Source organism: Ischnura elegans, chromosome 1, assembly GCF_921293095.1.
Source record: "Ischnura elegans chromosome 1, ioIscEleg1.1, whole genome shotgun sequence".
Lineage (NCBI taxonomy): Eukaryota > Metazoa > Arthropoda > Insecta > Odonata > Coenagrionidae > Ischnura > Ischnura elegans.
Genome location: NC_060246.1, coordinates 34,968,453 through 34,996,221, shown reverse-complemented (window position 1 = coordinate 34,996,221; position 27,769 = coordinate 34,968,453). Strand labels below are relative to the sequence as shown.

The window sequence follows — 27,769 nt, the reverse complement described above, 5'->3', positions numbered from 1 at the left end:
CAGTATTTAGTGTATCTCGTGAATTCTTAAGACTTCCTCATGTAGGATGGGTTTTATTTTGTTGAAGAGAGATTCTGGGGGATTTTAAATTCTTTGATGTGCTAGAACTTTATGAAACTTTCTTCGGCCAGTGTAAGGGTGTGCTATTTATGGGATTAATTTCCCATTCGGGCCCGCTGCATTTTTCAATAAATGCTTCCGTAAACCCCTGGTGTATTAATGACGGGGGCCAAGAGAGGGAGACATAACTTGAGGTTTGTGTTTCGAGCCCGATCATAAATCAATGGTGGGACGCTCAAATGATGATATGTGCCTCGTACATACCGCGTTCCTTCGTGAGGATGGTTCATGCAAATGCTCGCGTGGGAGTGGGACAGGAAGGCATTCTTCAAGTAAGTCTCATCGTGAAATCCCCTTCCTTATTACCCACACCGTCTTTCCGTTGGTTGGTTGACCAGTCTTGGAAAAATTAAGGCACGGATTAATTACCCTTAACCTTAAAAGTTTATTTTTGTCGTATCCATAAGCGCTTTTACGGCCTCTAGGTCGTCAGACGTCAATTCTGAAAGTTGTTTTTTTTTATATATTTTAATCAGTGGACCTATTTTAATCCCACATTAAACGAGATATTGAGTATTTACTTGGCCGGGTTCCACTCCCCCCCCCCTCGCACTTCTGAGCTTAGTCGTCATAAGTAGTTGCGTTATCTCGCCAAATTCGCCGAAAGGGACCTCGTGATTCATTCACTCACCTTTAAAAGGGGTTCTTGTTATGACCAATTACCTCGAGTGCTTGCTAATCCTCGCAACCTCTCCCGTTTGCTTCCTCGGCGGCGCTATTCGAACTCTCCCGCGCCCGCCCCCTCACTTTTTTTTTACGCCGCGGCTTTAATACTTTAGTTTCATGGGATTAATTCTGATGGTTGTGAAGATGACGCCTTCAACAAGATATCTCTCCGCGCGCCCCTACCCCATACACGTTCCATCCCTCCGAAACTCTCCTCTCACTATATAAGAGGACCCCTGTAATGAAACGTGATGGCACCGTAAACCCGTCAGCTCCTCAGTTTCCCTTCCATCCTCCACGGCCCTCCCTCCCCCCCCCCTGCTACTTTCCTATCTCCTTCGGTTCATAACTTGCTCCTTCTCTCTCTCACTCCATTCCCCCTCCATCGGACCCGCTCTTCTCAAGTGGTGGCAAGAAGGAGGCAAGCCGCTTAATGCCATCGCCTTCTCGCCAGGGATGTGATGTAGGGTCGTTCACCGTTTGCATGTCTCCTCCTCGTGTTCTTCTTCCCCATTTTCATTCACCACCTGCCTACTGCACCCCTTCCCAAAACGCTGTAGTAGACACTCAGGATGGGTTGCCTAGGTCAGGGAGCCTTAGGCCATTCCCGAAAACGCCAAACGTCAAGTTCCCCTAGCTTCGAGCTCACTTGAGACTCCAGGACAACGATTGCATGTAACTCTTTCGAACTAGCTACTTCCAACGGAAGACGCACTCCGCGGTCATCGCCGCGTTTAGAACATCGGAATGCGAATATATAGTTACTGTCATAGGATGTACTTATAAAATATAAAAGTCCTCTGCTCGTGTTAAATTATGATTTATTACACGGAGGATGGAAAAACGTATTCTTATATCCGGGTGCTAATTCATCCGCTAAGAATGCATTTTGAGGGTCTTTTTTTAACGGGGCAATGACCACGTAGTGTCTTTTGTGGTTGACGAATGTACTTCGTAATAATGTGTCGTACGAGATCACTTAACCTCGAGTTTCAAGTGGATTTAAAATTAAGGTAACTTGATTTTTATACTTTTAGTAATCGCCAATCGGTCGTAGTTGAGTATCTCGTATGTCCCTTTCAGAAGCGGCGCGTTGGCCGTTGGTATGGATGCTTGGTTGCATCAATTTGTACTGTGGTTCCATTCACTTTCATTCCCTCGGTGCCTGAGTTCTACTATTTTCTCTCGATTTTCATCTTCATGGTTAGGTTATTTCTCTATACTCTTCCGAGTTTTGTTATTTTTTCTCATCAGGCTGGTAAAGAATGATCTTGCGTAATAAATTCCAGGAATTTATGAATCTTTAAATCTTATTGTGTGTTTTTCGCAATGGAACGGTTTCGAAACTCGACTTCCGTGCCCCAAATTTCTCTTTTCGGGGAATATTTTTATCCATTTTATCTAACCATCGAAAGTAGCAATCTACAATAAAACAATCTATCTAATTAATTCTAGTATCTAATATCGATTTCATAATATTTGCTAAGTAGTGATAAAATAACTCTGGTTTCTCATTACATTATTTGGGGGAATTTGACTTTAAGCGGAAGTAAGGACGGTTAAATTGATGTAACGATAAGAACGTTGTACTCTCGGCAAGTGACGTGCCCCTGTGTGTAAATGCTAACTTTAATATTATCTCGATTTTCATCTCAGTAGGTACGCATAGTGGAACGAGTCTTCCTCGATTCACTCGCAACCATGGTTGCATAACGTTCCCCCTGGGTGAAGCGCCTCCTTATCCTACCGAGATGGTCTTGGAAGAATTGTGCAATTGCTTAATTCCTTTCAGCAAAGTTCTTCCGTACCAACGGTGGGCCCGAAAATAAATGAACAATCTATAAATCCGCGTGAAATGTTGACGCTTATTTAACTCATTATAAAATTTGATTTCTGGTGAGTGTCTAATTAATGGAAATTTTCATTCGGCTCACCAGTGGGGTATAGAGTCTTAATTTCAAAGCTTTTTAAACACTCTGTACTTCGCGACATTCAGTTTTTTTAATCGAATCTAACTATTCATGAAGGAACAAAGACATTGAATTTATGAGTGATATTCTGATGTAGGGTTATGCTTTTTACGGTAATTTAACCAATTTCGATACAAAGTTTAGAAATGATGGAGTTGGATAAGTTTTTTACGTGCTGATATGGTTAAAATTTTTGTTATGAGTAATTAATTTTAGCTGTTCAATCCAGACCTTTAACCGTAACATGCCCTTTTCAAATTTTTTTTGGGTAAATATTTTTATAATAAAAATATAATGTGCGTATTATCTTGTGATTTAAAACTTAGGAAGTTAAATATTTTTGTTGCGAAAGTACATGATTTAGCGTTTCAAATCACAACGGTGTTATCCCACTTATCCGTGTTATGCTTTTTGGTAGTTTTTTTGTGCTTCGGGCACTATTTGATTTTTTAAGCGACTGAAAATTGCTATGTAGTCACGATATTTTCCAACCTTCTCTCAGCTCGCGTGCAGAATCCTCGGTGCACATCCTATTCCGGTGGTGATGCTCGCTTAGTGTTTGCACACGCCTTGTCCGACTCTCGACTCCCGAACGCCACCCCTAAATTCTCGGCCCTTCTTTCCTTTGAGGCTAGGTACGTGGATTGGTAGGGGAGCATTTGTGCCTTAAGCCACTCCAACGTCTATTACTTCTCTGTCAATTCACTCTCTTCTCAGCCTCTCAATGTTTACCTCCTCCCCCACATCCCCATTACTTCCCACCCTCCTTCCCCACCCCGTCCCCTGGGTCCTCTCTCTAGGCCCATCCACTTCACACCCCTCCTCCCTCGCAACCGCCGTGATTCAAGCGGCGGCCGTGGCGCAGCGTTAATGTCGTGCTCCCACCCCACTCCTCAACAGCCCCTCCCCTCCCTTCGCCCTCCCCTCCTTCGGCCGCCTTCCGCGCTCTCCTCCCTCCATTCAGTCGATTGCTGACCCTCTGAGCGGCCTCACGGGCCGTCCTTTTTCCTACACCCACTTGGCTGAAGCCGCCAACGCGGGGGCACCTCTGGTTGCCTTCGCCACTGCTGCCATAGCCCCACGGGGCAGACAGCGGTGCCCTCTATTTGGGAATGTTGTTTTGAGCCTATCGCAAGTGTATATCTTAGTTCTGAAGGAAGCCCCGACAGTTGTTTTTGGAAGCCTAGTTTCCTCACCGTCCTCAAGAAGTCAAGGATCTCGTCCATAGGTTGACGTCAAGGATTGTGACGCTTCACCGTGTATGCGAAACTGTACGGTGAACCTGGAGAGGATTATACTTCTGGTGTATCAGTCGACGGCGTTGGTTGACAGTAGGAATAACTCGACTCCGATTGCTGACAAGGAGAAAAAGAGCTTGAGACGAACTTTTCTGGAGTGGATTTTCCTGCGTCGTGTGTTTGCATCGTAGTTGTTCTTCAAAGTGGTGTGATCCGCTTCCGTGAGGGGGAGAGAACATAGTGAGTTTGAGTGGATCGATAGATAGGTCTGTGTTGGTGTTGCCATTGTCGTATTTCGGACGGGGAGAGGTCCCCTTTTGCCTATTCTACGCCCTGAAGCACCCCTCTTGCCCGCCAGCCGTCCCACCGACCTTAGGGCGAGAAAAAGAGGAAGGGAAAGAGATCCCGTAGTTGTGGGTGGTCATGCCCTCTCCGCTCGTGGAATGACCGAGGAAGCCGACGACGAATCCTCCGGACGACGGCACGAATGGCGTCCCACAGGACTACGGGAGGCCTCGGAGGAGGCGGCGGGGCATCCAGGAGGTCGGTCCTAGGAGGAGCGGCGGCTTCGGCGGCCGCTGCCTCGCAGGGGTCGGCGGCGGTGGGGTGGCTGCCCGCCAAGAAGGAGGCCAAGACCCAGAAGAACGAGGTGCTCCTCTTGAGCGAACCCCCTTCGACGGGGAAGCAGCAGGAGGAAGAGGATGGTGACGACGAAGGCGGAGAGGATGATGATGACGAAGTGTGCGCCAGGGATACGGACGACGAAGATGAGCGGACGGCTACGGTTGACGACGACATCACCGAGGAGGACTTCACCCTCCCGCTGCCGCCCCTGCCGCCTTTGCCAATACACTCGCTCGGCGCCCCACCGAGAGCACCCAGAGCCATCCTGCCACCGCCACCCCTGGATGCCAAGCCGTTGCTACCGCGGCGGAGGGCCCTGGCGGCCCTCGAGGAAGAGGAGAGCGTGCGACGGAGCGGACGAAGCCGCGGTTATTATGCCATCGACACCAACGTGATCAACAACAACAAGAACAATTGTTACGAGGAGGAGGTGTTGTTAGGGGACGGATACCATCCGCTTCACGGCAGGAGGTTGTTCGTGATGACCTCGTCGGAGAGGAAGAGCCGGAGGTCGAGGAGGAGGCCCTCGCAGAAGGTGAGAGCGGAAGGACGGGGTCGTAAAACGATACCGAAAGGGGGAGGAGGTGTGGAAAGATGTATTTTACCCTTTCTTCTCCTGGTTTTTATGACTTGGGAGCGTTGTGGAAGATGGGTTCGCTCGAGAATCAGTTCGTTCCCGGGCATACCTTTACACTTTATTGCCCTCGCCCCTAAATCTTCGGCGGTGCAGCAGTGTATTTCTCCTGTGGATTTTTTTATTAAAAGTTTAATTAAACGACGGCGGAGTGAATGCTTCGTTGATGGGTGGCGTCGCTGATTTTTCAGCTGCGCGTCCCAATCGATTGTGAAAAGCATGCTGCTACCGTGAAAATGTCAAAATGTCAGGGTGATGCGCGTCTGAGTCGAAGCTTTGTAGCAACGTAAGGGATTTTTAAATGCTGTCATCAACTCATGAAATTCGTACACGTCAATTGCAAGCATTCATGTAAACACGTCATTAGTTTCTATCCTCATCAGCTTTCTGATTTTTGATATGTTTTGGCACCTAATAGTTGTGCTAGTTTTTTCGAAATGGAATGGTAGAACTCTATGGAAGAAAAATGGCATTAATTATGTAGCTAGGTTCAAATTGCTATACGAAATACGTGGCGAATGCAAATGAATAATCGTGGCAGTATCAGCGTTATTTCTTTGTTGGTTACGTTTTCAAGCATTCTTCAAAAGACAAGAGGCCAAAGGTTTCGCATGTTTGCGATTGTGCTTTGTTTGGCTGCCCCTAATCTTCTTTGCTTATCTCTGAATCTGGAAGTTGTGTGTGCGTAGCTTTCCTAAAACATCCCCATCGCAAATGGCTGTTTTTTCAAACCCTCGCATCGTCATTCCCGTTGTCATTTGTCTCGGGGATATAGCGCGTCAATTCCGAGATAGGGTGAGTAGGCATTATAACGGAAAATGTTTTTCCTACTAGGACCTCAAGACATCGCAACTTATCCAGCTGGACTCTCTTTTCCCATCGCCCCGCTCATGTATCATCTTCTTATGAGTCACACGTGTCGAGCGTTTTTATTTACCTCCTCTCCATAGTGGGGTCTGCCATATGGTGTAACGCGCGGAACGGCAGCGGTTAGGCTCGTATGTTTGTTAGTAGCTGCTTGCCATTCCGTCCAGCATCCCCATGCTTCCGTTTTCCCTGCTACACGGGGGTCTGCCCCACTCTCTCTCTCCTCAACTTGCCTTTTTATTTACTTCCGTTACCTTTCTTTACATTCTAATCCTTACCACCGGAAGTTGTCGACGCATTTGATCTAATTTGCGAGCGCTAATTGGCGTGTTCTCAGTCCCATTACGACGCACCACGTTCTATCGCAATCATTTCACTGTCCCATGCGTCCTCATCGGTTTCATGTTGCCTATTAAATCAATTTTGCCTAGTACTCAATATATGGATCACAAATAGGAAATTTTTCCTTTGTCTTCATCTCGGAAGTACCTACATGCGTAAATTTTTTTTGCTATTTAGGTATTTCTCATTGTATATCCCGACTGAATTCAAGTCTTATTTTGAAGATATCACCGCATGGGATTAATTCCTTTGCGCCGCCCTGAGTTTTAAGAAGTCTTTTAAACCTCTCAGGTAATCGGTGAATGCTTACTCTATCCTTCAGGCGGTGGTCTCACTCTATGGTTACTCCAAACCCCCATTCCTTTTTTCCTCCCTTTCCATCGTTTTGATTCCGTATCCAACGCATTTGTTTCACCTTATGCGTAGCATGGGTCCCGGGTAATTTTTGTGAAGTTTCTTTTGATTTTGCGAAATTCATTTTTATATGTCAAATGTAATTCCAAAGTGATACACCCCTTGCCTAGCTTCATTTGTCTGCGCCTCTCCCCCACACGCGTACCTGTCGTACTCTGCGCTGACCGTTCCCTTCCACCTCGCTCCCACCGCTCAACCCTCTCGGTCCCTTTGTTGCGCCCGACGGCGGGGGAGCGTTCAACCTGCGAAGAGGTGTTGTCTCGTGATCGCATTATCAATTGTGTCGGATGCGAAAAGGGTGGTGGTGGGGGGGGGGGGAGGAGGAGTGGTCAGCAGGGTGGAGTGAACGTGCCACTATGTGTTTTGAGGGATGAAAGGGAAAGGGTTGGTGGGTGGGTGTGTGTGTGTGTGTGGGCAGCGTATGTGCGGCGCGGATGGTGGCACCCGAGGGAATTTAACTGGCAAGGATAACCGAGGGAGGCTCGGGAGGAAAAGAGAGGTGATGTCGATGCGAGGGAATGGTTAAGGGATGTGGAGAGATAGGGAGAGAGGATATGGGTATAGGGAGGAAGGAAGGAGTTAGGGGTTTGTTGTGGGGAGTGCGAGCGACCGGAGACCACGTACTGCGTCGATCCTCTCGCCCATCCTCCCGTGTTCCGCAGTGTCCGTTTCCCCCCCACCCCTCAAAAAATGACCACGCTACCGCTGCCCTCCCGTGCAGGAGTGAATATGTGATTATACATGCATGCCACGATCAAATATTCTCATTGCGTTCATCATTTAAAAGGGGGCTCGACCGTAAAACAAAATAAAGCTAGAGGATATTGCCGTAATTTATTCACTCGTGTGGGACGGTAATCCCCCCTTCCTGGACTAGTGGCTGAGTTGCTCTATTTTAAGCGCTGGGAACCAAGAGTGGGTTTTATTGATTTAACTTCTGCCTTTGTCTATGCAGGCCGGGCGTAAACGATTCAAAAAATTCTCATCATACGATTTTTGTTGTTGTCATATTTGTAAGAGTCAAGTACAAAAGATATGTGTACATCTCGTTAATTCCTGCCTCTTTCAGTCAAAATTCTGCACTACCTTTTTAATTTTTCCGCGGTCGCATTATTACCTGCGTATTGTTGTTGGAGATATTTTGTTCCGATCTGGTCAAATTTCTCTGAAAAGTGTTTAAGGGTGGAGGTTTGGTTGTATCCTACTTTGAGTAGGTAATTCACCAACTTGATTTAATCGTCATTTTGTGGGAGCTCAATTTACAGGTATGACATGGACAAATACTTGCCTTTTATTATTCAGGATATTTCAGGAGGAATCCTAAATACTTCAGGAGATGGTAGGGGAGACATTTTCAAGCATTTTTTTCCATTAACGTGGGGTCGCAACTGCTTAGTTACTGAGCTATGACAACGCAAACATTTTCTTGATGCTCTTTGCAGTTCCCATGAAAACAGGTTTTCTTGGGTATGTAGCCTTTTCGGCATTATATTTTATACTCTGGTTTTTTAAGTACATTTAATAATTAACGTTGAACGACAATGTGCGATTATATCTGTTTGAAACAATCTCAAAATGGGTGAGAATGCGCTATCATGTTGTTCATACTCGCTCAGAGCTCTCTTTAATTAAGATCAAACATTTTTTCCACAGTTATAATCGCACATTTTCGTCCGGACTTAATTATTTTTTGTCCTTAAAATTCAAGAGTAAATAATAGAGAAATAAAATGTCTATAGGTCTTGATACCCAAGAAAAACCGTTTTCATGGCAAATGCAAAGTGCATCCAAAAAAATATTTGCGCTGCCATAGCTCAGTGACTAAGGAGTTATTATTATATCACGGTTATATATCTTATTCCTAACTCCTTTGGGATATGATTCCTTATAGAAGCTACTGAGAATATTGCACGGTTGGCCACTTGTACAAGCCCAGTAGCTCATTCCCGTTTTGCGGAATGCCTTCTTTTATGCGAGCTCTCGGACTCTGTTATGGGCACTTTGGAGTAGGCACTGCTATGGATGCTTAACTCAATATTCCTCATCCTTTTAGCAAACGAGTATTGACGGTTGCCGTCACGGGATGGATGGTATGCCCGTTGTGCAGAAATGTGTAACGTTTTTTTTAAATTCCAATATTTTCATTCAAAGTGCTCGTTAATTTAATGCAGCGCCGCAATCTCTCCCTCAATTTTCAGGGAAAGTGTCTCGCTGCTTGCCTGTCGTTATACATCGCTACGTTTTATCTTTTTTCGGATGGTCACGTATCCTAAAAATTTCTCACGCTTCTCGACAGCTGGTGTTTTTGTTATCCTCGTGGCTGTTTATCGGGCTGTTAATTGAATTTAACCGGCTATGTTTTGTTTTTGATTGCATTCATCTCCGGAAATGACTTTTTTGTCATGATTTTTATCCCATCATGTTGAGCTTACGTTGTCCATTATGTAATCGCTGCTTCGGTGGTTCGCAAATTGACTCTCGTGACGATTCGACCTCTGCGTTCCTCGTTGTCTCGATTATTATTGTAGTGTGTGTGTGTTATGCATCCATATTTGTGTTAGTGTAATTAATTTTCACTATATAGCTTCAGACGTGTTACGAAAGGTCGATACCGTGACAAGGTATTTGCAGAAATGTCACACGGATCATGATGTTGCCGTCGTCCTCTAAATGCAAAATTGGACGCAGTTACCCTCACTTACGCCACATCGCGATTCGTTCGTCTTTGTGTAACTGTCACATAATAGTTGATGGGAGCCTTTAGGCTCGCTATTTTTGCTCTGCCGTTGGCGATGGAAGTTCGCGTGCTTTAATAGTAATCTTATCCTTCTCCCGTGCATTCAGTCGCGCATCGGCGCATTACCCATTAAACATGATTTGTGTGAAGGTGAGTTTGCATTAGCTGGGTTCTTTTTGTCTTTATTAATTAATCTTTGGGCGCAAACTGGGTCCAATATCCGATTTTCTCAGTAGTTAAATCCTCTATACCTTGCTACCTTCTCCGTACTTTCTAATTATTTACGGTGTTGTCAGAGTGAGGAAATATAATTGCGTCATTTTAAGGCTGGCGTGCTTGCATATTAAATCGCTGTGTAACTTGCTTGTGGTCCGAGTGTGCACTTTTCAATTATTTTAACCTTTTGAGGATTAATGCATGCCTAAGACGAACATTAGTAGAACATCTGTATCATGTAACTTTTTGCTCTTATTTCTAGTAATTTTTTGTTTCGACTGTTTGAGAGCAATTTCAAATTGTCTTTGAATTTTTATCTCACTATTTACCGTCGTATTTGTTCATGGATGTATTAAAAAGTTTTATTTTATTTACCTGGCTTCGTCTATGGCCATGTCTTGCAGGAAATATCTTTTCCACATCTGGAATTGATTCAATTGTTTAGCTAATAATTTTATTTGTCAAAATGAAACATTAATAATTTTCCTTAACTTCAATGGCAAATGTTTCATATTAATAAAATATAATTACTCTATATCTGTCCTCCGACAATATCGCAGCATAGTATGTTCAATCATTTATCGAAATTAGGCGTGTATGTTTTATCAATGGAGTTATCCAAGTCTATCAGAGAAGTGAACTAAAGGTTGAATGACTTGAAGTCATTTTGTTTTTATTTATGTGCTTAAGGGCCTCAAGGACTTTCCTCCATGATACTTTGTGTTTACCTGAAACCTAATAATTGAATTCATGGATCTGAATCCCATTCTAAGGGCTATTGTGGAAGTTACGGTGCATTTAACCAGTGCTTTAAAGAATAAAAAAAATCCATTATTTCTTCGAATTGCCGTTTTTTTTACGTACATTGCGAGATTATAATGGAAATCTAATAATATGCGAAAAATTCTGTGTATTAGCGCTCTCTGTACCTGAATAGTAAATGAGCACAGTTCCGTATTGAATGAGCGTTACCAACTTACGATAACCGCCACTTCTCAATATATTCTGACCTATGCGTATGTCGCTGACCTAGAGAAGTCAATGGTTGTTTGCATGCTCTATCTCTCACAAACTCTTGAAATCATAAGCCATATTTTGTATGTCCATTCGAATTACATCCCTGCTTTATCTCCGAAGATTTGTTCCGTTTGACGTTTGATGGAGCGCAGCAGAAGGCCTATTACGGCTTCCTTAAAGGGAAAACTGCGGGAGATATCGGGCGAGAGAGCCCTCGTGGGGACGGACAGAATGGACGGTTTGCACCGAAGCACCGAAATTCTGAGCGAACTTGAGTAATAGGAGAAAGATTAAAATCGACGGAACGGTTGAAGCGATGAAGGTGCAGTAGTTTACCCCTCCTCTCCTGGAGTCTTCCTGGAGTGGGGAAGGTAATATCATCAGTAAGATGTTGGATGGGAGAGAAGAAAGAGCAAGGTTTTATGCCGTATAAGTCTCATCGCTTCGTAGGGGGCGGTGGAGGAGGAGAGGGTTGAAAGTGAGGAAGTTGAATATTTTATCGAGAACGTGTCAGGGTTGCTTCAAAAAAGATCTGACGGGGATTGGGTAGTTCCGTATCGCGGGGGAGTAGCAAGAGTCTCTGGATATATTGCCTTCGAGGGATGAGGAAGGGGAAACGAGGTGGGTAAGAGGGGGTGGTGCGGCAGTACGTTTCAGCGCGAGTCCCGCGGGGAGGCTCGGAATAAAGCCTTTTTCGTTACAACTTAACTTGACGTAACTATGGAATTGGAATCGCGATAGGTGATCCTGCTGCGGGTCAATTATGTAAATTTCAAAAGTGTCAAATCTATATTTGTAATGAGGCGGCCGTCACATACATTAGCGATTTGCTAGTCTAATTATGTAGTGCACTAGTGACGATGGGCGGTCATGACGCCCACGACATTTACGTGATCGATCCTTGTCAAACGAACTGAAAGGTGTAACTCGACTTAGCATAGTCTTCAGTTGAGAAAAGCTCGGATATCTCTAGAAATGAGCTGGTACCACAAGAGAGAGTTATGTTTTTCAAAAGTCATACGAACTAGCGACATCCACCCGTTAACGATTTCACGATTTATAGGCGGTTAGAGCCGTTTGTGGTATCTTTCAATTATCAACCTGGGCCGTATTAAGTCGATTTACGCAAAGTTAAGTTATTGTGAAGGCGGTTTTAAGGAGTGGGAGACTTGAATTCGCCTGGATTTCGCGGAAAGGGTTTGGAAAAGGGTGGGAGCGTGTGTGGCGGTTGTTGGGTTTTGGGGATGGGAGGGGGGGAGGCGGGGGAGTGGAGGAGGTAGGTATTAGCGAGGGGCCAGTGGTGGTAGTGGTGGGGTGTTGTGGTGGTGGAGAGTCCTTTGGCGAAGTACTCGGGGAGTGGATCTGGCGGAAATTGTCGTAGCGTAAAATGGGAGAAGTTGGGGGAAAAGGGAAGGGGAAATGATGATGATGATGAGTCACGGGGAGGGGGAGGGCGAAAAAGGGCCATCTTTTGAGGGAAAGGGTTTCGCCAGGGTTTTGGCGAGAGGGAGAAGTCAGTTTGTTGGATTGAGGGGGGGGGGGGTCCGATGGTGGGGGGTGGGGGAAGAAGGAGAGATTTAGGTAGGAAGAAGAAGTAGAAAAAGAAGTCAGTTGGTGAAGCCCCTCGCAATGGCAGACGAGCGAGCTGAGGCGTATGCCCACGGAATTGGAGGAGAAGCAGTCCTTGGGAGGGGGGTGTGTTCCTGGAAGGCTTTTTTTCTAACATCCTTCCCTTCTCGGTATTCTGGGTTTGGAAGAGGACTGGAAGAGGGAATGACAAGGGAGCGTGGAATGGAAATCTTTCGCGCGTATGTAAGTGCGAGGGACAAGGAGAAAGGGTTTACAAGTAGAAATCGGAAGGGAGGAAAATGTGACTTATATAGTACCTGCCTCCATCCTTTGAGAGGGGGGGGGGGGGGTTGAAGTGGTTAAAGTGTTGAGGGCTTTTCTCTCCTGCCGGTAGGAAGGAATTCCGGGAGAGTAAATCGGGATCCCGTAAATATTCCCGTGCTGAAACGGGGAAAGCTCTCATGCAAAATGAAAATGAGAATTTCGAGCTCATCCGAGTAGTTTGACAGTCTTTGGAGATAAAGGTGAGTGAAGTATGAATGATTGAGGGGAATGTTGGTAGGTGTATTGAGAGGAAGGACGGTTTGTTACGACCTCGGTGCATGCGACCAACCTTGACGGCAGGGAAGTGGATGCTTGCAGGGGAAGGAGGCGGAAAGGAGAGGGGGAAAATCCGAACTCAGAAGAGATGCAAGCGGATGTAAGGGGTATTGCCGCTCTCTTTATTATTTCATGATATATTCTCTAACAGCTGATGGAGTGAAAAACCTGTCCATCTCTGCTCAGTCGTGCGCGTGGCTACATTCCCTTTATTGCGGATGGAGCATATCGTCATGGTTCACATATTTCCTGGAATATTTTCTCGACATGTTTGTAACCCAAGTAGGCAGTGGCGGATCCAGGATAGGGACAAGGGGTGGGGGGCTAAGTGGGGGTTGGAAAAAATTACCATTCTATCTAGGGTAAATTGGATGCCCGAGGAAAGCGCTACACCCACCTTAGCATCCCCTCCCCCATAGATCCGCCACTAAACTTGGGGAATGGTGAAAGTGATTTTTTGTCTGAGAAATGATTGAATTTTAATGCGGATCGTCTAAAGCGTTGTGTTCCTGTTTTCCCATTCATTTGGTTGGATTTAAATGTATTGTTTTAGTACATTTATAGCTTGTCAATTTGTTTTAAAGGCTATTTTTGTTTCATATAAGTTTCCTTTTTCTAATCATAATTTATATATTACCAGGTATTAACTTTTTACTGTGGATAATTATTCTATTAGATTTATTTTTTTAGATGTATAATATTTTGTCGGGCGTATTATTCTAATCATCTTCAAATATGGTCGCGTTGCTCAACTTTTGAGTAATCTCAGCCAGAATTTATCCAAAACAGCTAACAAATTTTGTCATGGCAAATTCACTTCGAAATTCATTGTTCTCGGAATAGGAACAGCTTCCTGATCATGAAAACTGCCGCGAAAAAATACTATAATTTTTGCTTAACAACTGATCGGTATTAGGTTATTTGTTGCTGAAAACATGAAAAATGTGTTCTACTCTCACATTTCTTTATTCACTCTGATATTGAATCGTGAGGTTAGTTTTTTAGTTACCTGTCAACTGACTGATTCCTCATTAGCGCCCGTTTCCTTGGTTATTCGTTAGTCGCCTTCAGCCGTGCCACCGTGGCCTCACGCGCACGCATATTGCGAGCGTGGCGTCGATCTTCTCGAGCGAGAGTCCCTGAAACAAAATGAAAAAAAAATTGTTATTCGCCGCGGCGCTCACCTGCAGTCCCAAGATCAGCAAAGCGGATAAGAAGCGAAAGAATAGGAAAAAAACAGAATGCTCGTCAGGGGGAATTGTAAAATGCTGCTTCGGCGTCAAGGGAGTGGGGAGTAGGAGGAGGGCTTGCGAATCAAACACAACGAAGAGAAATGAACAAGGACGCCTGTGGAATAATGAGAAATCATAATGAAGTGGCAGAGTTGGAGAGAGAGAAAGGTAGGAACGGTTTGGATATGGGAAGGAGGGAAATGAGGAGTAGGAAGGGGAGGGATGCCTTGTGTGCGAAATGCGGGCCTATAAGGGGGAAGAGAGGGGGAGCGGGAGAGTATGGTATTGAGGGGCGGCTGCCGCGCGGGAGTGATTGCTGCGTATTTGATTGCGAGGGACGTATAGTGCGGATGTTCGGGGTGCGGAGGAGGTGGAGCTGGCGGGGGAGGGCGGGGAGAGAGTGGCGGAATGGCATGGAATAAAACAAGGGAGTGTGCTCATACAGTTGAATGATTGCGCTTTATCAGGGGGAGTGCGCTCGGAGGTGTAGCGAGGTGGGCGGAAGAGAGAGGCCGGGTAGGCAGGGGAAGTGGCGTTGATGATGGTATCGTCGGTTCCGACGAGGAACCGCCGCCGCGGCCGTGAAGACGACTCCCCTCCAGCCCTTCCTCCTACATACCTTCCTGTATCCTATAACCCCATACCCTCCTTCCTATCTCCTCATCCACGAACCTACCTTGGGTTATGACGATAGAGGTGACAGTGTAAGAGAGGTGGTAGCATGTCGAATTGGGGTTGTTGTTTTGTATAATCCTCGCCAATGATTTCCAGGCAACTCTAAAAATTACCAGCGTCACAGTAGCTGAAATCATCAGAAAGGGGATATTATTTTGCCATCTACCAATGGTTTTGAATTGTTTTTATCAGAGTGTTCGTAAACTTTATATTGGAAATAAAATATCATATCGACTACGGTGTGTTTGGGTAAAAGTTTGTTCTAGTGTCCATGCATCATTAATGACCTTTAAGCTAATGACTCATGGATACAGTGCGTCATAATCATGCAGGAAATGCTTTTCAGTATTAAGCTTCGAAATAATTTCCTAATTTAATTTAACCGTACAAAATATTAGAAATTATTGCCCATGTTTTGCTGCTGAGCCACATTATTTTGTCTGTACCACGGCACTGTGTGATATCACTTGATTTCTTGAGAAACCCATTTTTTATTCTCATGTAATATGTTTTGTGTTTTATTTCTAAAAAAAATTCATTTTTCTTTCCTTTTCCAGTTCCTTTTTTCATATTACCTCTTTTTCTCTTGGCTGGAATTGGATCCTCCTATGTCACGCTTTCGTGGTAGCTCGAAGGGTTGAAGGCTTGTAGATGTACAAATATTCCCTGCTTGGATTCCCCCTATCCTGGCGTCGCATATTCCCCTCCTCCTCCAATGCCCCCGTTCTACTCTCGGGTTCGCCAACCCCTTCCTTTACAGTGGGAATCGCATCCTATCCCTTCGCCGTCTCTCGTCCACTCACCCACCCCACTTCCGTTTCTTTTCTCCCCCCTCCTCCTTTCTCTTTCTCTGGATGTCTTTAATGCTGTCCCTAGCCCCACCACCTCCTCATCTCAACGAACTCTTCCTCCTGATTCCTTCCGCGCGCAATGCCACGGAACTAGCCAGCCGGGGGGGGGAGGGTTGCCTTCCTAGTGCTGTCTTCCTCCGTTGGCAGACTCCCTCAGTGAATCAAGTCTAGGGACAGAGAAGGGGAGGGGGGTGTTTTTGCTTATTTGCCCGATCGTGGGATAGAGACCCGGAGGAAGAGCGTCGCGGAGGGTGAGATCCTCAGTGTACGGGGGAGGAATCGAACCCAACCCTTGCTAAATGCACTTCCCCACGCGCACAAAGACTTTGCCCAACCCTTCTCCGTTCGAAGCTTGATGCATTGCCGTGTCGTAATCGCGGTTGCTAAGGAGTTTTAATGGGGTCCCACCCCCTCACCCCGCACCATGTTTCCTGCGTTAGGAGATGCTTGTGTGTGCTTCACACACCCTTAGCCCTTTACTTTCTTCCTTCCTCTCTCACACGCACTCAGTCCTATCTTTGGTTTGAGGACAAGGTCCCAACCCGTTTTATCTGATGAGACGAGAGAGTCCTATTTCCCTTTCGACTGTGACAGTCTCTCCTGATTAATCTGGTTTCCGACGAGTGCGGGGGAGCGAGGTAGGTCGTAGGGGGTGTGGGGTTTGATCCGGAGTGGGCGGGGCTTTCGTGCGAGGTCGGGCGGGGATAATCGAATGGAGGGCGTCTTAAACGAGTCATTGCCTCTCGACGTATATTTTGATCCCTTCCCGAAGGCCTTTGTGGTCTTCTCCATCGCAAGCGTTGACCTTTTGCGTCGGATCGTATCACTTTTTGAGGTTTTTGTTGGCGCGGTTATTTTATTTTTGATGTGTGGCCACTCCAGATTGAATCGTATCAGTTTCGAGTGTTCCTCCCGATAAGCCATGACCTTCCGCTCCGCTTGACCATAATTCAGGCTCGATGAGTCGCTTCGTCACTTCCAGTGAGCAGTAAAAGATCCTCTTCACATCCCGGAAGACTCTTCTATGATCACTTCACCCTAGGTCGTATTTGAATTTGAGGGATGAATGAATCCATATTGAATGCCTGCCATCATTTTTAAAAGTTTATTTTTTCGAGTTTAGTATTCACGGACATTTCTAATTGCTAATATACTTTAATTTTTCCCCTGTTTTTGCTCTAATAAATTGCCGTTATTTTCCAATCGGCGTAGGTAAATAATTGATGATTATCGACCTTTTTCACTTATTTTACAATTCAGCTTTCATTCAACTTTACAATTCAGCCAGTTGGATATAATAATCCCTCAGTGATGTTGGCATAGAGTTTTGTGGGGTTCACTGTCTCATTATATTTTTATACTTATGTTGTTTGTCATGCATTATTTCCTTCAGGTTACAAAATCAGTATCATATCTATTAGAATATCAATTAAGATGCATGGTGGTTGTTTACTTATTCCTTGTATTGAGATGTCGTGTAACCTGAAATTTATTTATATTTAGGAATGTCTCAAAGCAATAAAGGGTATATTTATAAAACCCTACCCTTAGTCGCAAGTCGATGTAAATGCACTCAGATTTTTTAAAAATTTGTCTTTAAATATACCGCGATGAAGGATGATAACGGGAACAAGGTTGTGTACTTCCAATGTAATTTTAAAAATGGCGACGTAGGTTTTTATCAAATGAGTGCTTTTATCAATGCCTTGATACCGATAATTTGTTGCTGAAACCAGAGGACGGTATAGTAAAATCATTGTAGAAATTTAAAAAAATGCTTCTTTGATGATACAAGTCATATTTCTGCGATTTCTCTTAATCTGTGATACCGTATGGCGCATTCTTCGTAGCTTGAATCACGCAATGGTTCTCCCTCTTATTTCGTCCTCGCCAAATCTCCCCTGGATACAGCGCGCCCACCTCATCCCGCATTAACCTCTCCACCTTATTTTCCTCTTCTTGGTTGCCACGGTCCTTCCGCCCCGTCTCCACTCTCTGTCCTGCATGTGCTCTTCCCTCTCTCAACCCCCCGTCGTCCGTCCTCCTCAACCACTTCCCCGTCTAAAACCACATCCTAACCCCTTTCTCCAGCTCCTCAACCGCGACCATTTTTTTCCTCATCTTCCCGTTCTCCGAGACAGTCTAATCCACTACACTCGCGGCTGTGAACCTCTTTTCTCGTCCTCCTTACTCATGCAATGCATATGCTTCTCCCCCTCCCTCGCAGCACGGTGCTGTGCGTTGGGAGAGGGTGTCGGTTTTCTCCCTCGCCAGGCCCTCTCCAAGGAGCACAGGATGTCTCGCGTTTTGTTTACCGTGGACGCGGAAACGTACTTCTTTAAGATGCTCATTGAAAGCGCAGTTTGGTGGTCTCTTGGCAGCGCGTATTTCTGTCCCCGCTGTTCATTTTTTTCGTCGTGTTTCTCTCAACACTTTCCACCTTTTATCTCGACCTCTCTCTCTCTCTCTCTCCCCTCTCGAGAGAAGGCCGCGTGCTCGGAGAGACTATACGTGTACAAGTGTACGTACCTCGTGTATATTCGCTGCGGAGCGGAAGAGGGGCGTGCTTCGGTGTTGACGCTTTTCAGCAGGCGCGCACCGGGGGTTTCGGTCGTGTTGATGCTGGGGCGGGGAGGGTGGGGGGATAGCCAGGCGTGCCGTGAGGGGGTGGGTCGGTTGCCACGAGGAGGAAGAGAGGTGCCTTACGTGAGTTCACGTCGGCCGCGGACGGGGTCGGTCGTGTTCGCTCCCGTTTGCCCCCTTGCGCATGCGCTCGGCAGAGGAACGCAGTCCTCGCGGGGTGACCGGCCCGTGGGAGTGCGAGGAACCATGTTCCAATTAGGGCAACTACAACACTCCGCCACTATATGTTATTCTGATGTAGTGTGCCTACCCACCCCATCGTGAGGTTTGGGCAAGGGTGAGGATATGGACAGTCATGAGCGTAGGTTATCCACCTCATCTTCACATTTGTCATTTATTACTTACCAGTAGGTGTCCCAGGCACGAAATCGAACGCACTGCTTAATCATGAACGGTTGACAAAAGAGATTTTGAGTCCGTAGTAAAAATTGTCCGTCCTGTGATATATTTCGTTTGCCATGAACAGCTTATTCTCAACGTTTCCAGTAATAATTTTATGGAAGTAAGTTTATCATTTTCTTCATGGCCAATTTTCTAAATTCCTTAGGTATATTTACGATTTCGAATGCATTTTCTAGACTATTTAAGACTAGAATACCACATATGAGTAGGACCACTTCTTTTGTGGCGTAGTATTTAGTCTAGAATCGGCTAAAGTTGGTATAATTATTCCGATTTTTATTAATTTTTCAGAAATTTCGGCGAAGTACGCGCTTACGCCCGGCCAAAATGTCGCCTTTGTGCAAGTAGCCGACCTGGTCGTGAGGGGATTCTTTTTTTGTGGCTGTAATCTGATTTGAATACAAGAGGTTCCGCATTTGGTGAACACATGAAATTTCCACGAAGTCAAACAATGGGAGGAATTTGAGTTGATCGATCTGAATAGGTTTACCCGTATCGACTCTTCCTTCAATTTGCTGTTCTCACGTGACTAGATTTCTTTCGTACAGTTAATTTTCTATTTGTTTAAAGGCCTTTTTTACGTGGCATTATTATTATGCCATATGCTGTTGACGGATAATAATACCGAATGACTTGTTCTGCACTGCACTCGGATTGAGAAAAGGTCGTATCAGGGCTTGAATTTTCGCGGCCCTTATGATGGAGAATTTGAACATGTTCATGTTGCGTTAAAATGCGCAGGTGAATAATAGAGAAAAAAAGGTCGTTGTGAGAATAGTGGGGCTAACGTAATGAGGAAACCAATTAAAATATCTCCGGTACACGTATCCATTTTATGACTCTTGCCGTTGGCGTTTCAGTCCCTGATGCTAGTGCGAAATTATTCTCCGCCTGGAATTTTAATAGATGGCAATGGAATGCGCTTCATATTCAACTCCTCCTTTTCATACCGAGGGCATGGTGGCTCCACGCAGATGCTGTATATGGTGGAGGTAATGGACTTGGATGCTTCCAACTGTCCACTTTAATGAGTTTAAATTCTTACATGATTTCAAAATAAGTCCTGCGTGGCAACTTATTTGTGAGAACCTGCGATGTCGGTTTTTTTAGCCCCTCCAGGTGCAAGTAAAACTCCACCCTAGAAAACCGCACTTAACCTCTTTAGAAGATCGAAGGAGTCCTTTAAGAAACGCTGCATCTCTTTCACCGTCTACTACGGACTAGGGAAGTGCATGCTGACGCGGGGCTACCTGCCACTCTAGTCTTTCCCCTCTTGTCGTCAGGCATGGGTCTGAATGGTGAATGTAATTAATCACATTATAGACAAAGATATAGCTACTTATTATTCGATGCTAAAAGTCGAGTTGTGTGATTCAATTTACTCGTATGCCTGCAGAAGTAAAAAAATTGAACTTATAATCGTGAAAGCGTATGAAATATAAAAAATCATCAAAACCAATTGTGTTTAGAAAAATGGTATTCAATATGTTTATCTAATGTTAGAAATGTTAATTAAACAAATAATTTATAAGTGGTGTGCGGTACTAGTAATTGTTTACCTGTGTATATTTTATTGGCTGTATTTCGTGAAAAAATTACTTAAATTTTTCGAATAAACAATTATCCTAAGTATTCACGGTGAAAGTGTACAGTTTGATCTAATAATGTCTTTTTTTATTTTAGGTGAGTACATTGCCGGTCGATGTGTGGAAGGAGTGTGGCCTGTCTCTAGAAGTTCATACGTTATAGTGAGTACATGCTAATTATTACTTCATGCCGTCTAAAAGAGTCCGAGATGGTTGAATAGAGTCCGCTTCTGCGAAGAGCGGTGCTAGGTGACTTAGGTCTCACTCCGTGGTATTTTTATATGTATGCATTGATCTTGGTGGTACGATCGTTCGTCTGGTCTTCCACCCTATTGTTTGTTTTCCCCTCGCGTAGCCTTCCCTCCCTCGCCTCTCGGCCGCCCGTCCCTGCGTGGGCGTATTGCGGTCCACCGCGTCGCCGGAAACACGTGCTCCGGAGGCCCCGAGGTCGCATCCGATCGTCCCCGCCCCTTCCTCCGCTTCCGACGCACATTCCTCCTCTCTGTCTTCCTTTCCCTTCTCCTCGCTTGCGCATAGATGCATCTCTACCTCTCGACCGGTCCTATTTTTGTCTTTTTTGCGATGATTTACTCGTGTAAAACTTATGACATAATTAGTATAATAATATGACCTTAGAAGCCAAGGTGGGATAAGTGCATTTTTTTTTATTTTTGGAGATAAGTACGGATAATGGTTGGGGGGGGGGTGGGTACAAAAGATTTCTGTAACAAAGAGATGCATGTAAATCACTGAGTCTATATGTATATACTTATTAGTGTCTCACTTGTGTCCCTTTGTCACGACAGTATTGTGTACCCCACCAACCTCTATCTGTACTTATCTCCGTAAATAAAAAATTGCACTTATCCCCCTTGGCTTTTAAGGTACTCAATTTTGAAATTCTGAAAATATGTAGGTAAGATCTTAGTCAACATTTGCTAAAGAGGAATTTTTGTAAATGTTTTGCTGGCCTCGGTGGCGATGGGGTAAAGTCTTCGCTTGCCAAATCGTAGGTTGTGGATTCGTATCCCGCCTGGGTAGGAGCTACCTATCTAGGGAATGGGTGTTTGTGTTGAGCTTTGTTAATGTTGGAACCCCCGTTGTAAAAGCCGTTTTGTGGTTTTTACGGGGAAGTTGTAAATAAATGTATAAAGATAAGTATTTTGTCTAAGGAAATAATGAGGTGAAATTTTCTAGTTGTGATAGAGGCAGGTGTTGACAAGCATCTATATCACATCACCTACATCTACATCTACATCTACAAATTACCCTGCGAGCCACCTCTAGGGTGTTTGGCAGGGGGTGATCAATCACCAGCATGCAGCATGCATTTGGACTCCCACATGCACACCACACCGTCCAAGAAACGTCCCGTATAATAACAAACTATACTACTATATGCAGTTAGAAATAGAATATAGAATAGAAATTCAGAAACATGCAGTAAGTTTTACATAGGTTAGTAGGCTACACTACAAGTCATGCAATCTATTTACGCGTTCTATTGCTGCCGTTATAATCTCTTATTGATCGTGGAAAAAATGACATTCGGAATCTGTCTGTTCTGCAATCTATCTCTCTTATTTTATTTATATGATCTGATCTTCCGTAGTACGTTGGCGTCCGCAAGATATGGTTAACTTCGTCAGAAAAGACACTGCTCTTGAATTTATCTAAAAGGTTTAGTCTATTTTTCAATCTATGGTCCGCACCTGAACATATCAATGTGATTGCATCAGTTCTGCATGAGTCACTTTTAGCATTAAGAGACCGGTGGACAGCAGAGAATCTTCCTCCCAAGTCTTATCCTTAGAATGAAGGTAGGGAAGAGCGGATGTGGCTTCTGCGGATGCTGTTAAAAATGAAAATCTCCAAGCCATGGCAACCTCCCTCTAAAATCCTTTACCCTTCCACTTCTGATCGTTCTGCGTCAGAGAAGACTTCGGATTGACTGATTCCGTCAATAACATTGTTTGACCGTTAGAGTTGAGTATATTTCTAATCAAAAGTTTATTTCTATGGGTTTATTTATAAAGGAAGACAGGACTAGTTTTAAATCTGTTTTTGAAGGTTTTGATTTTCTTTTTCCATCTTCCGTATTTGAATTTTCCCATCTTCCGTATTTGAATTTTCCCTTCGTCTTGTGGTTATGTTGTTGTCAGCCTCCTTTCTCTGTATATTCCTCCCTCCTGAACTCTCTCTTATCATTCCTTTTTGACTGCTCTAATTTCCCGACCTATAAAGTGCTCAATACCTAAACTATCATCTTGAAAACTTAAGATCTTATGTAGTAGACCCTTGTCAATGATCAACTGTATCTCGTGTATAAAAACTTACCTCATAGGAAATATTGAGGTTTTATGTTCATATTTAAGATATAAATGAATGCTGACAAGGGTCTGCTACATACGAGAAAGCAAGACCAAATACCACTCGACCTATCGTATTTTTTTTTACCGACGTTCTTTAATAACTTATGCTTCCATGTCGAAATTTTCAAGGATTACGAAGGATACCTCATAAACAGCCACCGCTGTCTCTAGTACGGAAAGAACCTCCAAGAAACTTACAAGAAAATATCGCGGTGAAACTGTCACTTTATAGACTCAGGAAAATGTTGGCAAAGTTTTTCTCTATATGCCCTGAAAATTTCAAAATGATAGCGCGAGTTGTAAATAAGTATTGCGTCTGGAAGTGATGCAAGTCGAGGGAGTGTGATGCTTGCTCTCAACTCCTTGGAGGGCGTTCGGATCCCCCGGATCCGCCATAAGGAAGACCACACTCGCTTTGCTCGGCCGCTTCCGAGTGGCGATCCGCGTTCTCCCTCGGGGCGGGTGACTGCGCTGTAATGTGCCGCGCGCTCATTTTCCTCCTTTTCTCTTTCCGTCGTCGCGGTAAAACGCCGGGTGGAGTCCCTTTTTGCTCTCTTACATTTCTCAAAGCGCCACGGGAGAGAGAGGGAGAGTTCGTACCTAGCAATTTTTTCGCGTCTGGATAGCGGCTGATTGCAAACGTTTCTTCCTGCGAAAGAAAAGCGCCCGGTTTTTTCTTATTTCGTTCGGCGGCGGAGAATTATGCGGGCTGAGGTTATAAGCGGCTCATTTAACTCGTGCTCGAAAAAGGGGGGCATTTGCATTCTCTTGCTCTGCGGTTTTGATGTTTCCAGATTTGGATGGCTGGGTGGTCTTGGTCGTTCACCGTATATCGGGCGTCGTACGTTTAGCGAGGGAATAATCTATAACTGTCGTCGGATTGTATCCTTTTATATCCGGTATTCAAAATACGGATCTCAGTGTTTTGTTTTCTTCTCACGAATGTCACGTAAGGACAATTGTACCTTTATCTTTCAGGCAAAAAAATGTTAGTGTAGTTTCTCTAACTCGTAGAAACGGCCCATGTCTAGCTAGCACAACTTATTATTAAGAGTCGTAATATTCTTTTTACTGTACTCTATTAAATTGTCTGGTGTTAGTTTATTTTATATTCTATTTTTGTGGTTTCCTTTCTTAGATATCATTGTAGTTAAATGAGCCAGTATTAGTTTTATTATAACATGTAAGAGTGATATTTTCTGTTTTGAAATTGAGTGAGCTTATTGATTTAATTTTATCCCGATAGCTGCGTGTTCTTTTTTAAGTACGTAAATTTATATTTTTATATTGTTTTACGCGTAGTGCGTCATGTAGTGAAGTTTTGTGGAGAACCTTACATTATCATATTAACTACCAAAAATTGCTGGAGATTCAATACGCTGTAAAAGGAATTCATTTTACTTCAATTTTTTTAAATTATTGCAAATAACGATACGTATGGAAAGAAATGCAGGTTAATAAAAACCATTTATTTACTTTCAAGTTAATGGGAAATTTTTAGAATTATCAGCGAGTTAGGTGGCATAATTAAATCGGTTCAATCATACCAGATAATGAATTCAGCTTCCAGGAAATTACGGTATGGAGCCCTGGGGGAAAAATAAAAATCTAGCCGTATTAAGTAAAGAAGAAATAAAGGAAACATTTTGTGCTCATCATATGTTCCTATTCTTGTCAAAGTTGTCTCCTCTTAAAATGGAATGTATTTTTAATTTTCCAGGCCGAATCCATCGGTAGTGAGTGTATGCGTGGTTTAAATTCAGACATGTTCGTCAAACCGTAGAGAGGTGGATTGCAGGCGTCTGGGAGATGGACCGTAATCAACGTTCGAGAATTTCCTCGCCGGCACAGGGCTCCGCGAGACAAAAAGATGAAATTAGCTCTTGCCGACCCCCCAATCCTCTATCCATAATACATCCTGCGTGCTGAGTCGTCGTGCCATTCCTTTCATGCTATTTTTCCGGGCTGGAAGGGTTCAAGCGGGCATAATTCGCCTTCCCGCATATTCTCTTCTCCTCCACTTGCGGATACGGTCTTATAGTCTCCCACTAATTCTCGCCCGACGCGAACATTTCGATTGTTCGTCTCGAGTCGAGTGATGGGAGTGAGGGACCGGTGGTGCGGTTGAGGGCAGGCGTGGAGGGAAATCCTCCCGGTTGTGGTGGAGAGGGGGAGGGCGGAAAATGAGAAATCATGCGTGCACCTCCCGCCTCCGAGCCGGCCGGGTCTCGTGTGTCCTTGTGCCTTCCACCTGTCTGCCTGCCTGCCTCTCGCTGTGTTAAATCTTCTATTTCTGTTCTGCGGGCTGCAGCTTTGGATGCAAAGAAAAAACATGCCTAGTAGGTGGTTTTGGCCGCTGAAGATGCGATGGTGACCCTCAAAGATGCTCTGTTGACCTTCGTTGGTGATGGTAGGCGATGTCAACCTCATTTCAAACGTCTATCGATTGTTCATGGTCCCAACATTGTCGATGATATGTTGATTTTCAATTGCTTACCGATTGTCTATCGACGATTGACGACTTTGGTTATCGTAGTCCCTTTTTGCCGATAAAAAAGCTATTTTCATTGTTAATTACCTGCGGGCGAATGTATTGAATGATCATAACGATTGGCGATTATAGAATTGGCTAATATCGTTGATAGTTTTCAGTCAGAGGGAACGTCAAAGTTAAAAACCAGTATTTATTTCCGCACGAATTAAATTTCGTGGTCGATCAAATTTTCTAAATTTTTTTGGCCTGTTCAAGGCATTTAATAATTAATTTATGAAGCGATAATAACTTTCTACTCCAATTAAACTTCTTCATCAACTAAGGTTTCATCACCTTGTGTAATTATCATTTGCCAAGGAATGACCTTGATAATGACACAGGGTGCCAAAGCCTTGATCATTCAAGAGCTTGAATGTTTGCGGGAAGTTACCATCAGTTTATAATTTTGACATGGATGTAACCTATTTCCACAAAGTTGAGTCTGATTGGCTTACAAAAGGTTAAGTCCACCATCGATTGCTGGCAATTGAAGGACATCTTTGGTAATTGGAAATAAATGACATTGACAATCAGTGATCATCTTTCGGTGCTCAACTTCGATATCGTAGACGGCGATTATTTTTAGCCGTGGAATCTCGATGGCCGGAATCTTCCATCGAGCGTGTCTGTGTCCGTTTGCTCCATCACATTGCCCTCACTCTCGTGTTTTTTGTGATGCCTCGGAGAGGAGAGGTGGAAGAGAGAGAGGTTGGTTGGATGCGGGTAGGAGTGAAAGAGGAAAGCCGCCTTAACAGACCCGGCTGCTGCCGTCACCGCCCTCAAATTTGTTGCCCACCGCCGACTATCCGCCTCGGGCCACTTCCTCCACCTCGCTCTTTTATCTCCTTCCCACCTTCATTCCCTGCCGCCTCCCCGAGAGCAGCTGACCATCCTGTTTTCTCCGTGGGCCTCCTGGCCTCAAACGGCCGAGTGTTTTCGATACGCTCCAAGTTGCAGATGTTCCTCGTTTGGGCGCCGGTGCATTAATTTTTATCCCTGGAATTTCACGCTCGTTGTGATGTGGAAATCGTTTCTGTTGTGGTGGCGATGTCTTTATGTATATTGTGTTTTGATAGGTAGTGCCTGTTAGTGGAGTCTCGAAGACTGGACGCTCGAAGTCTTCGTTTTACCTCATGGTTTTATGAGTGCGGTCACCTTGCTTGAGTCTCTTCGTGCTAATTGGTATTGTTTGGGCATTACATTATAAAAAGCAGTCCCGATTAGGGATTTATTTGGAAAATGATAAGTGTGAAACATCCTCAAGCTGTAGCCAATTCCTTTTAGTCGATGAACTTTATTGGTGAAATGCTTCGTTGAGCATACTCATAGTTTTTTGCGAATCAGTCGTGCGTGGGAACATTTTTTTTTACCAACGTGCCCTTGAGTTGGGTCCAGAATAGATGCGGTAAGATATAACATCCAGGGTAATTTCATTAACGGGTGAAAAACTGGACGAACATAAGGCTTGGGACAACCCGCATTGCTTATGTTTACTCTTGTTTAGTAATTTGAGTGAGTGAAATTAATTTTTCCATAACTTTGTGCGCCGCGTGTTACAAAGAAACCATTAGCGTTGGGCAACTTTAATAACTGAGCCTTCCTTAATTGTGATTTGGAACGTTCTTTTTGAGCTACAAATCACTGGCTAGGGTGCTTCATCATGTCAGGAATGGAAGGAAACGACTACTCGTATGCTTGTGGAAGACAGCATGATTCACCCGAGTGAGCGCGCCCTGAGGTCGTCAAGCGATGTTATTTTTTTGTTGCTCCGCTACGTCTCCCCACTAAGGTCCTCTAAAGCTTGCCCATAACTCAAAGGCACGTTTCTCATAGTCGGTAATATTCGGTCATTTCCGGAAGGAACTTGAGAAATATATCACCCCAGAAAAACAATATTTCTTCAAAATTGGAGTTTTTTCTGTCATTTCCTTAGAAAGTGATATACATAAGCGAAAAAAACGTCCACTATCGATCCTCATATCCCTTTATGCTTCTGTTTCTTAGTTTTCCCTTGATTTTAAAGGTCCTTTGAAATATATAGTAGCTCCCGAGTCTCTCGAGTACTTGGTGGGTATCATACGTGAAGCAGTACTTAGGGTAGCAGATGAAAATGGGACACCTTTCTCTTTAAGTAATAGTATGAAGTTGAAAAAATAATGGTGGAAGGAATTTCTTACGGAAGCTTAAAGTTTTACGACCCCAAGTTCAGATACAGCGGTAATATTGGTTTAAGGTATCCTTTACTGAGTACGTTGAATATGAAGAACGTAGGAGCGAAGCGCGTTAATTCGGAAACAATGTGCCCGTACAAAATCATCGTCTCCTTTGGGTGGCTTACAATGTGATTTCCTGTGTCCACATCTCACATTAGTAGCGCAGGAGGCCCATTATTCTCGCTTGCTAAACCTTTATCCGTTTTACGACGGCACTGAAATTTTATTCTCCCTCCTCCCCCTGCCCT

The 27,769-nt window shown here is 44.4% G+C and overlaps 1 protein-coding gene across 5 annotated transcripts in view; it reads left to right on the top strand.

Annotated features, from left to right (window-relative positions):
- The window catches only part of LOC124158725 (adenomatous polyposis coli protein-like), a 389,744-nt gene that overhangs the window by 182,738 nt on the left and 179,237 nt on the right, over positions 1-27,769 (top strand). Inside the window, exon 1 of one of the 5 annotated variants that reach the window (XM_046534010.1) lies at positions 3,740-5,153. The exons of the other annotated variants lie outside the window; for them this stretch is intronic. Coding sequence (XP_046389966.1) covers positions 4,482-5,153 — 672 coding nt within the window. The 5' untranslated portion in view covers positions 3,740-4,481. Of the gene's footprint in view, positions 1-3,739; positions 5,154-27,769 lie in introns of those variants that run through there. 5 annotated transcript variants of the gene reach the window in all.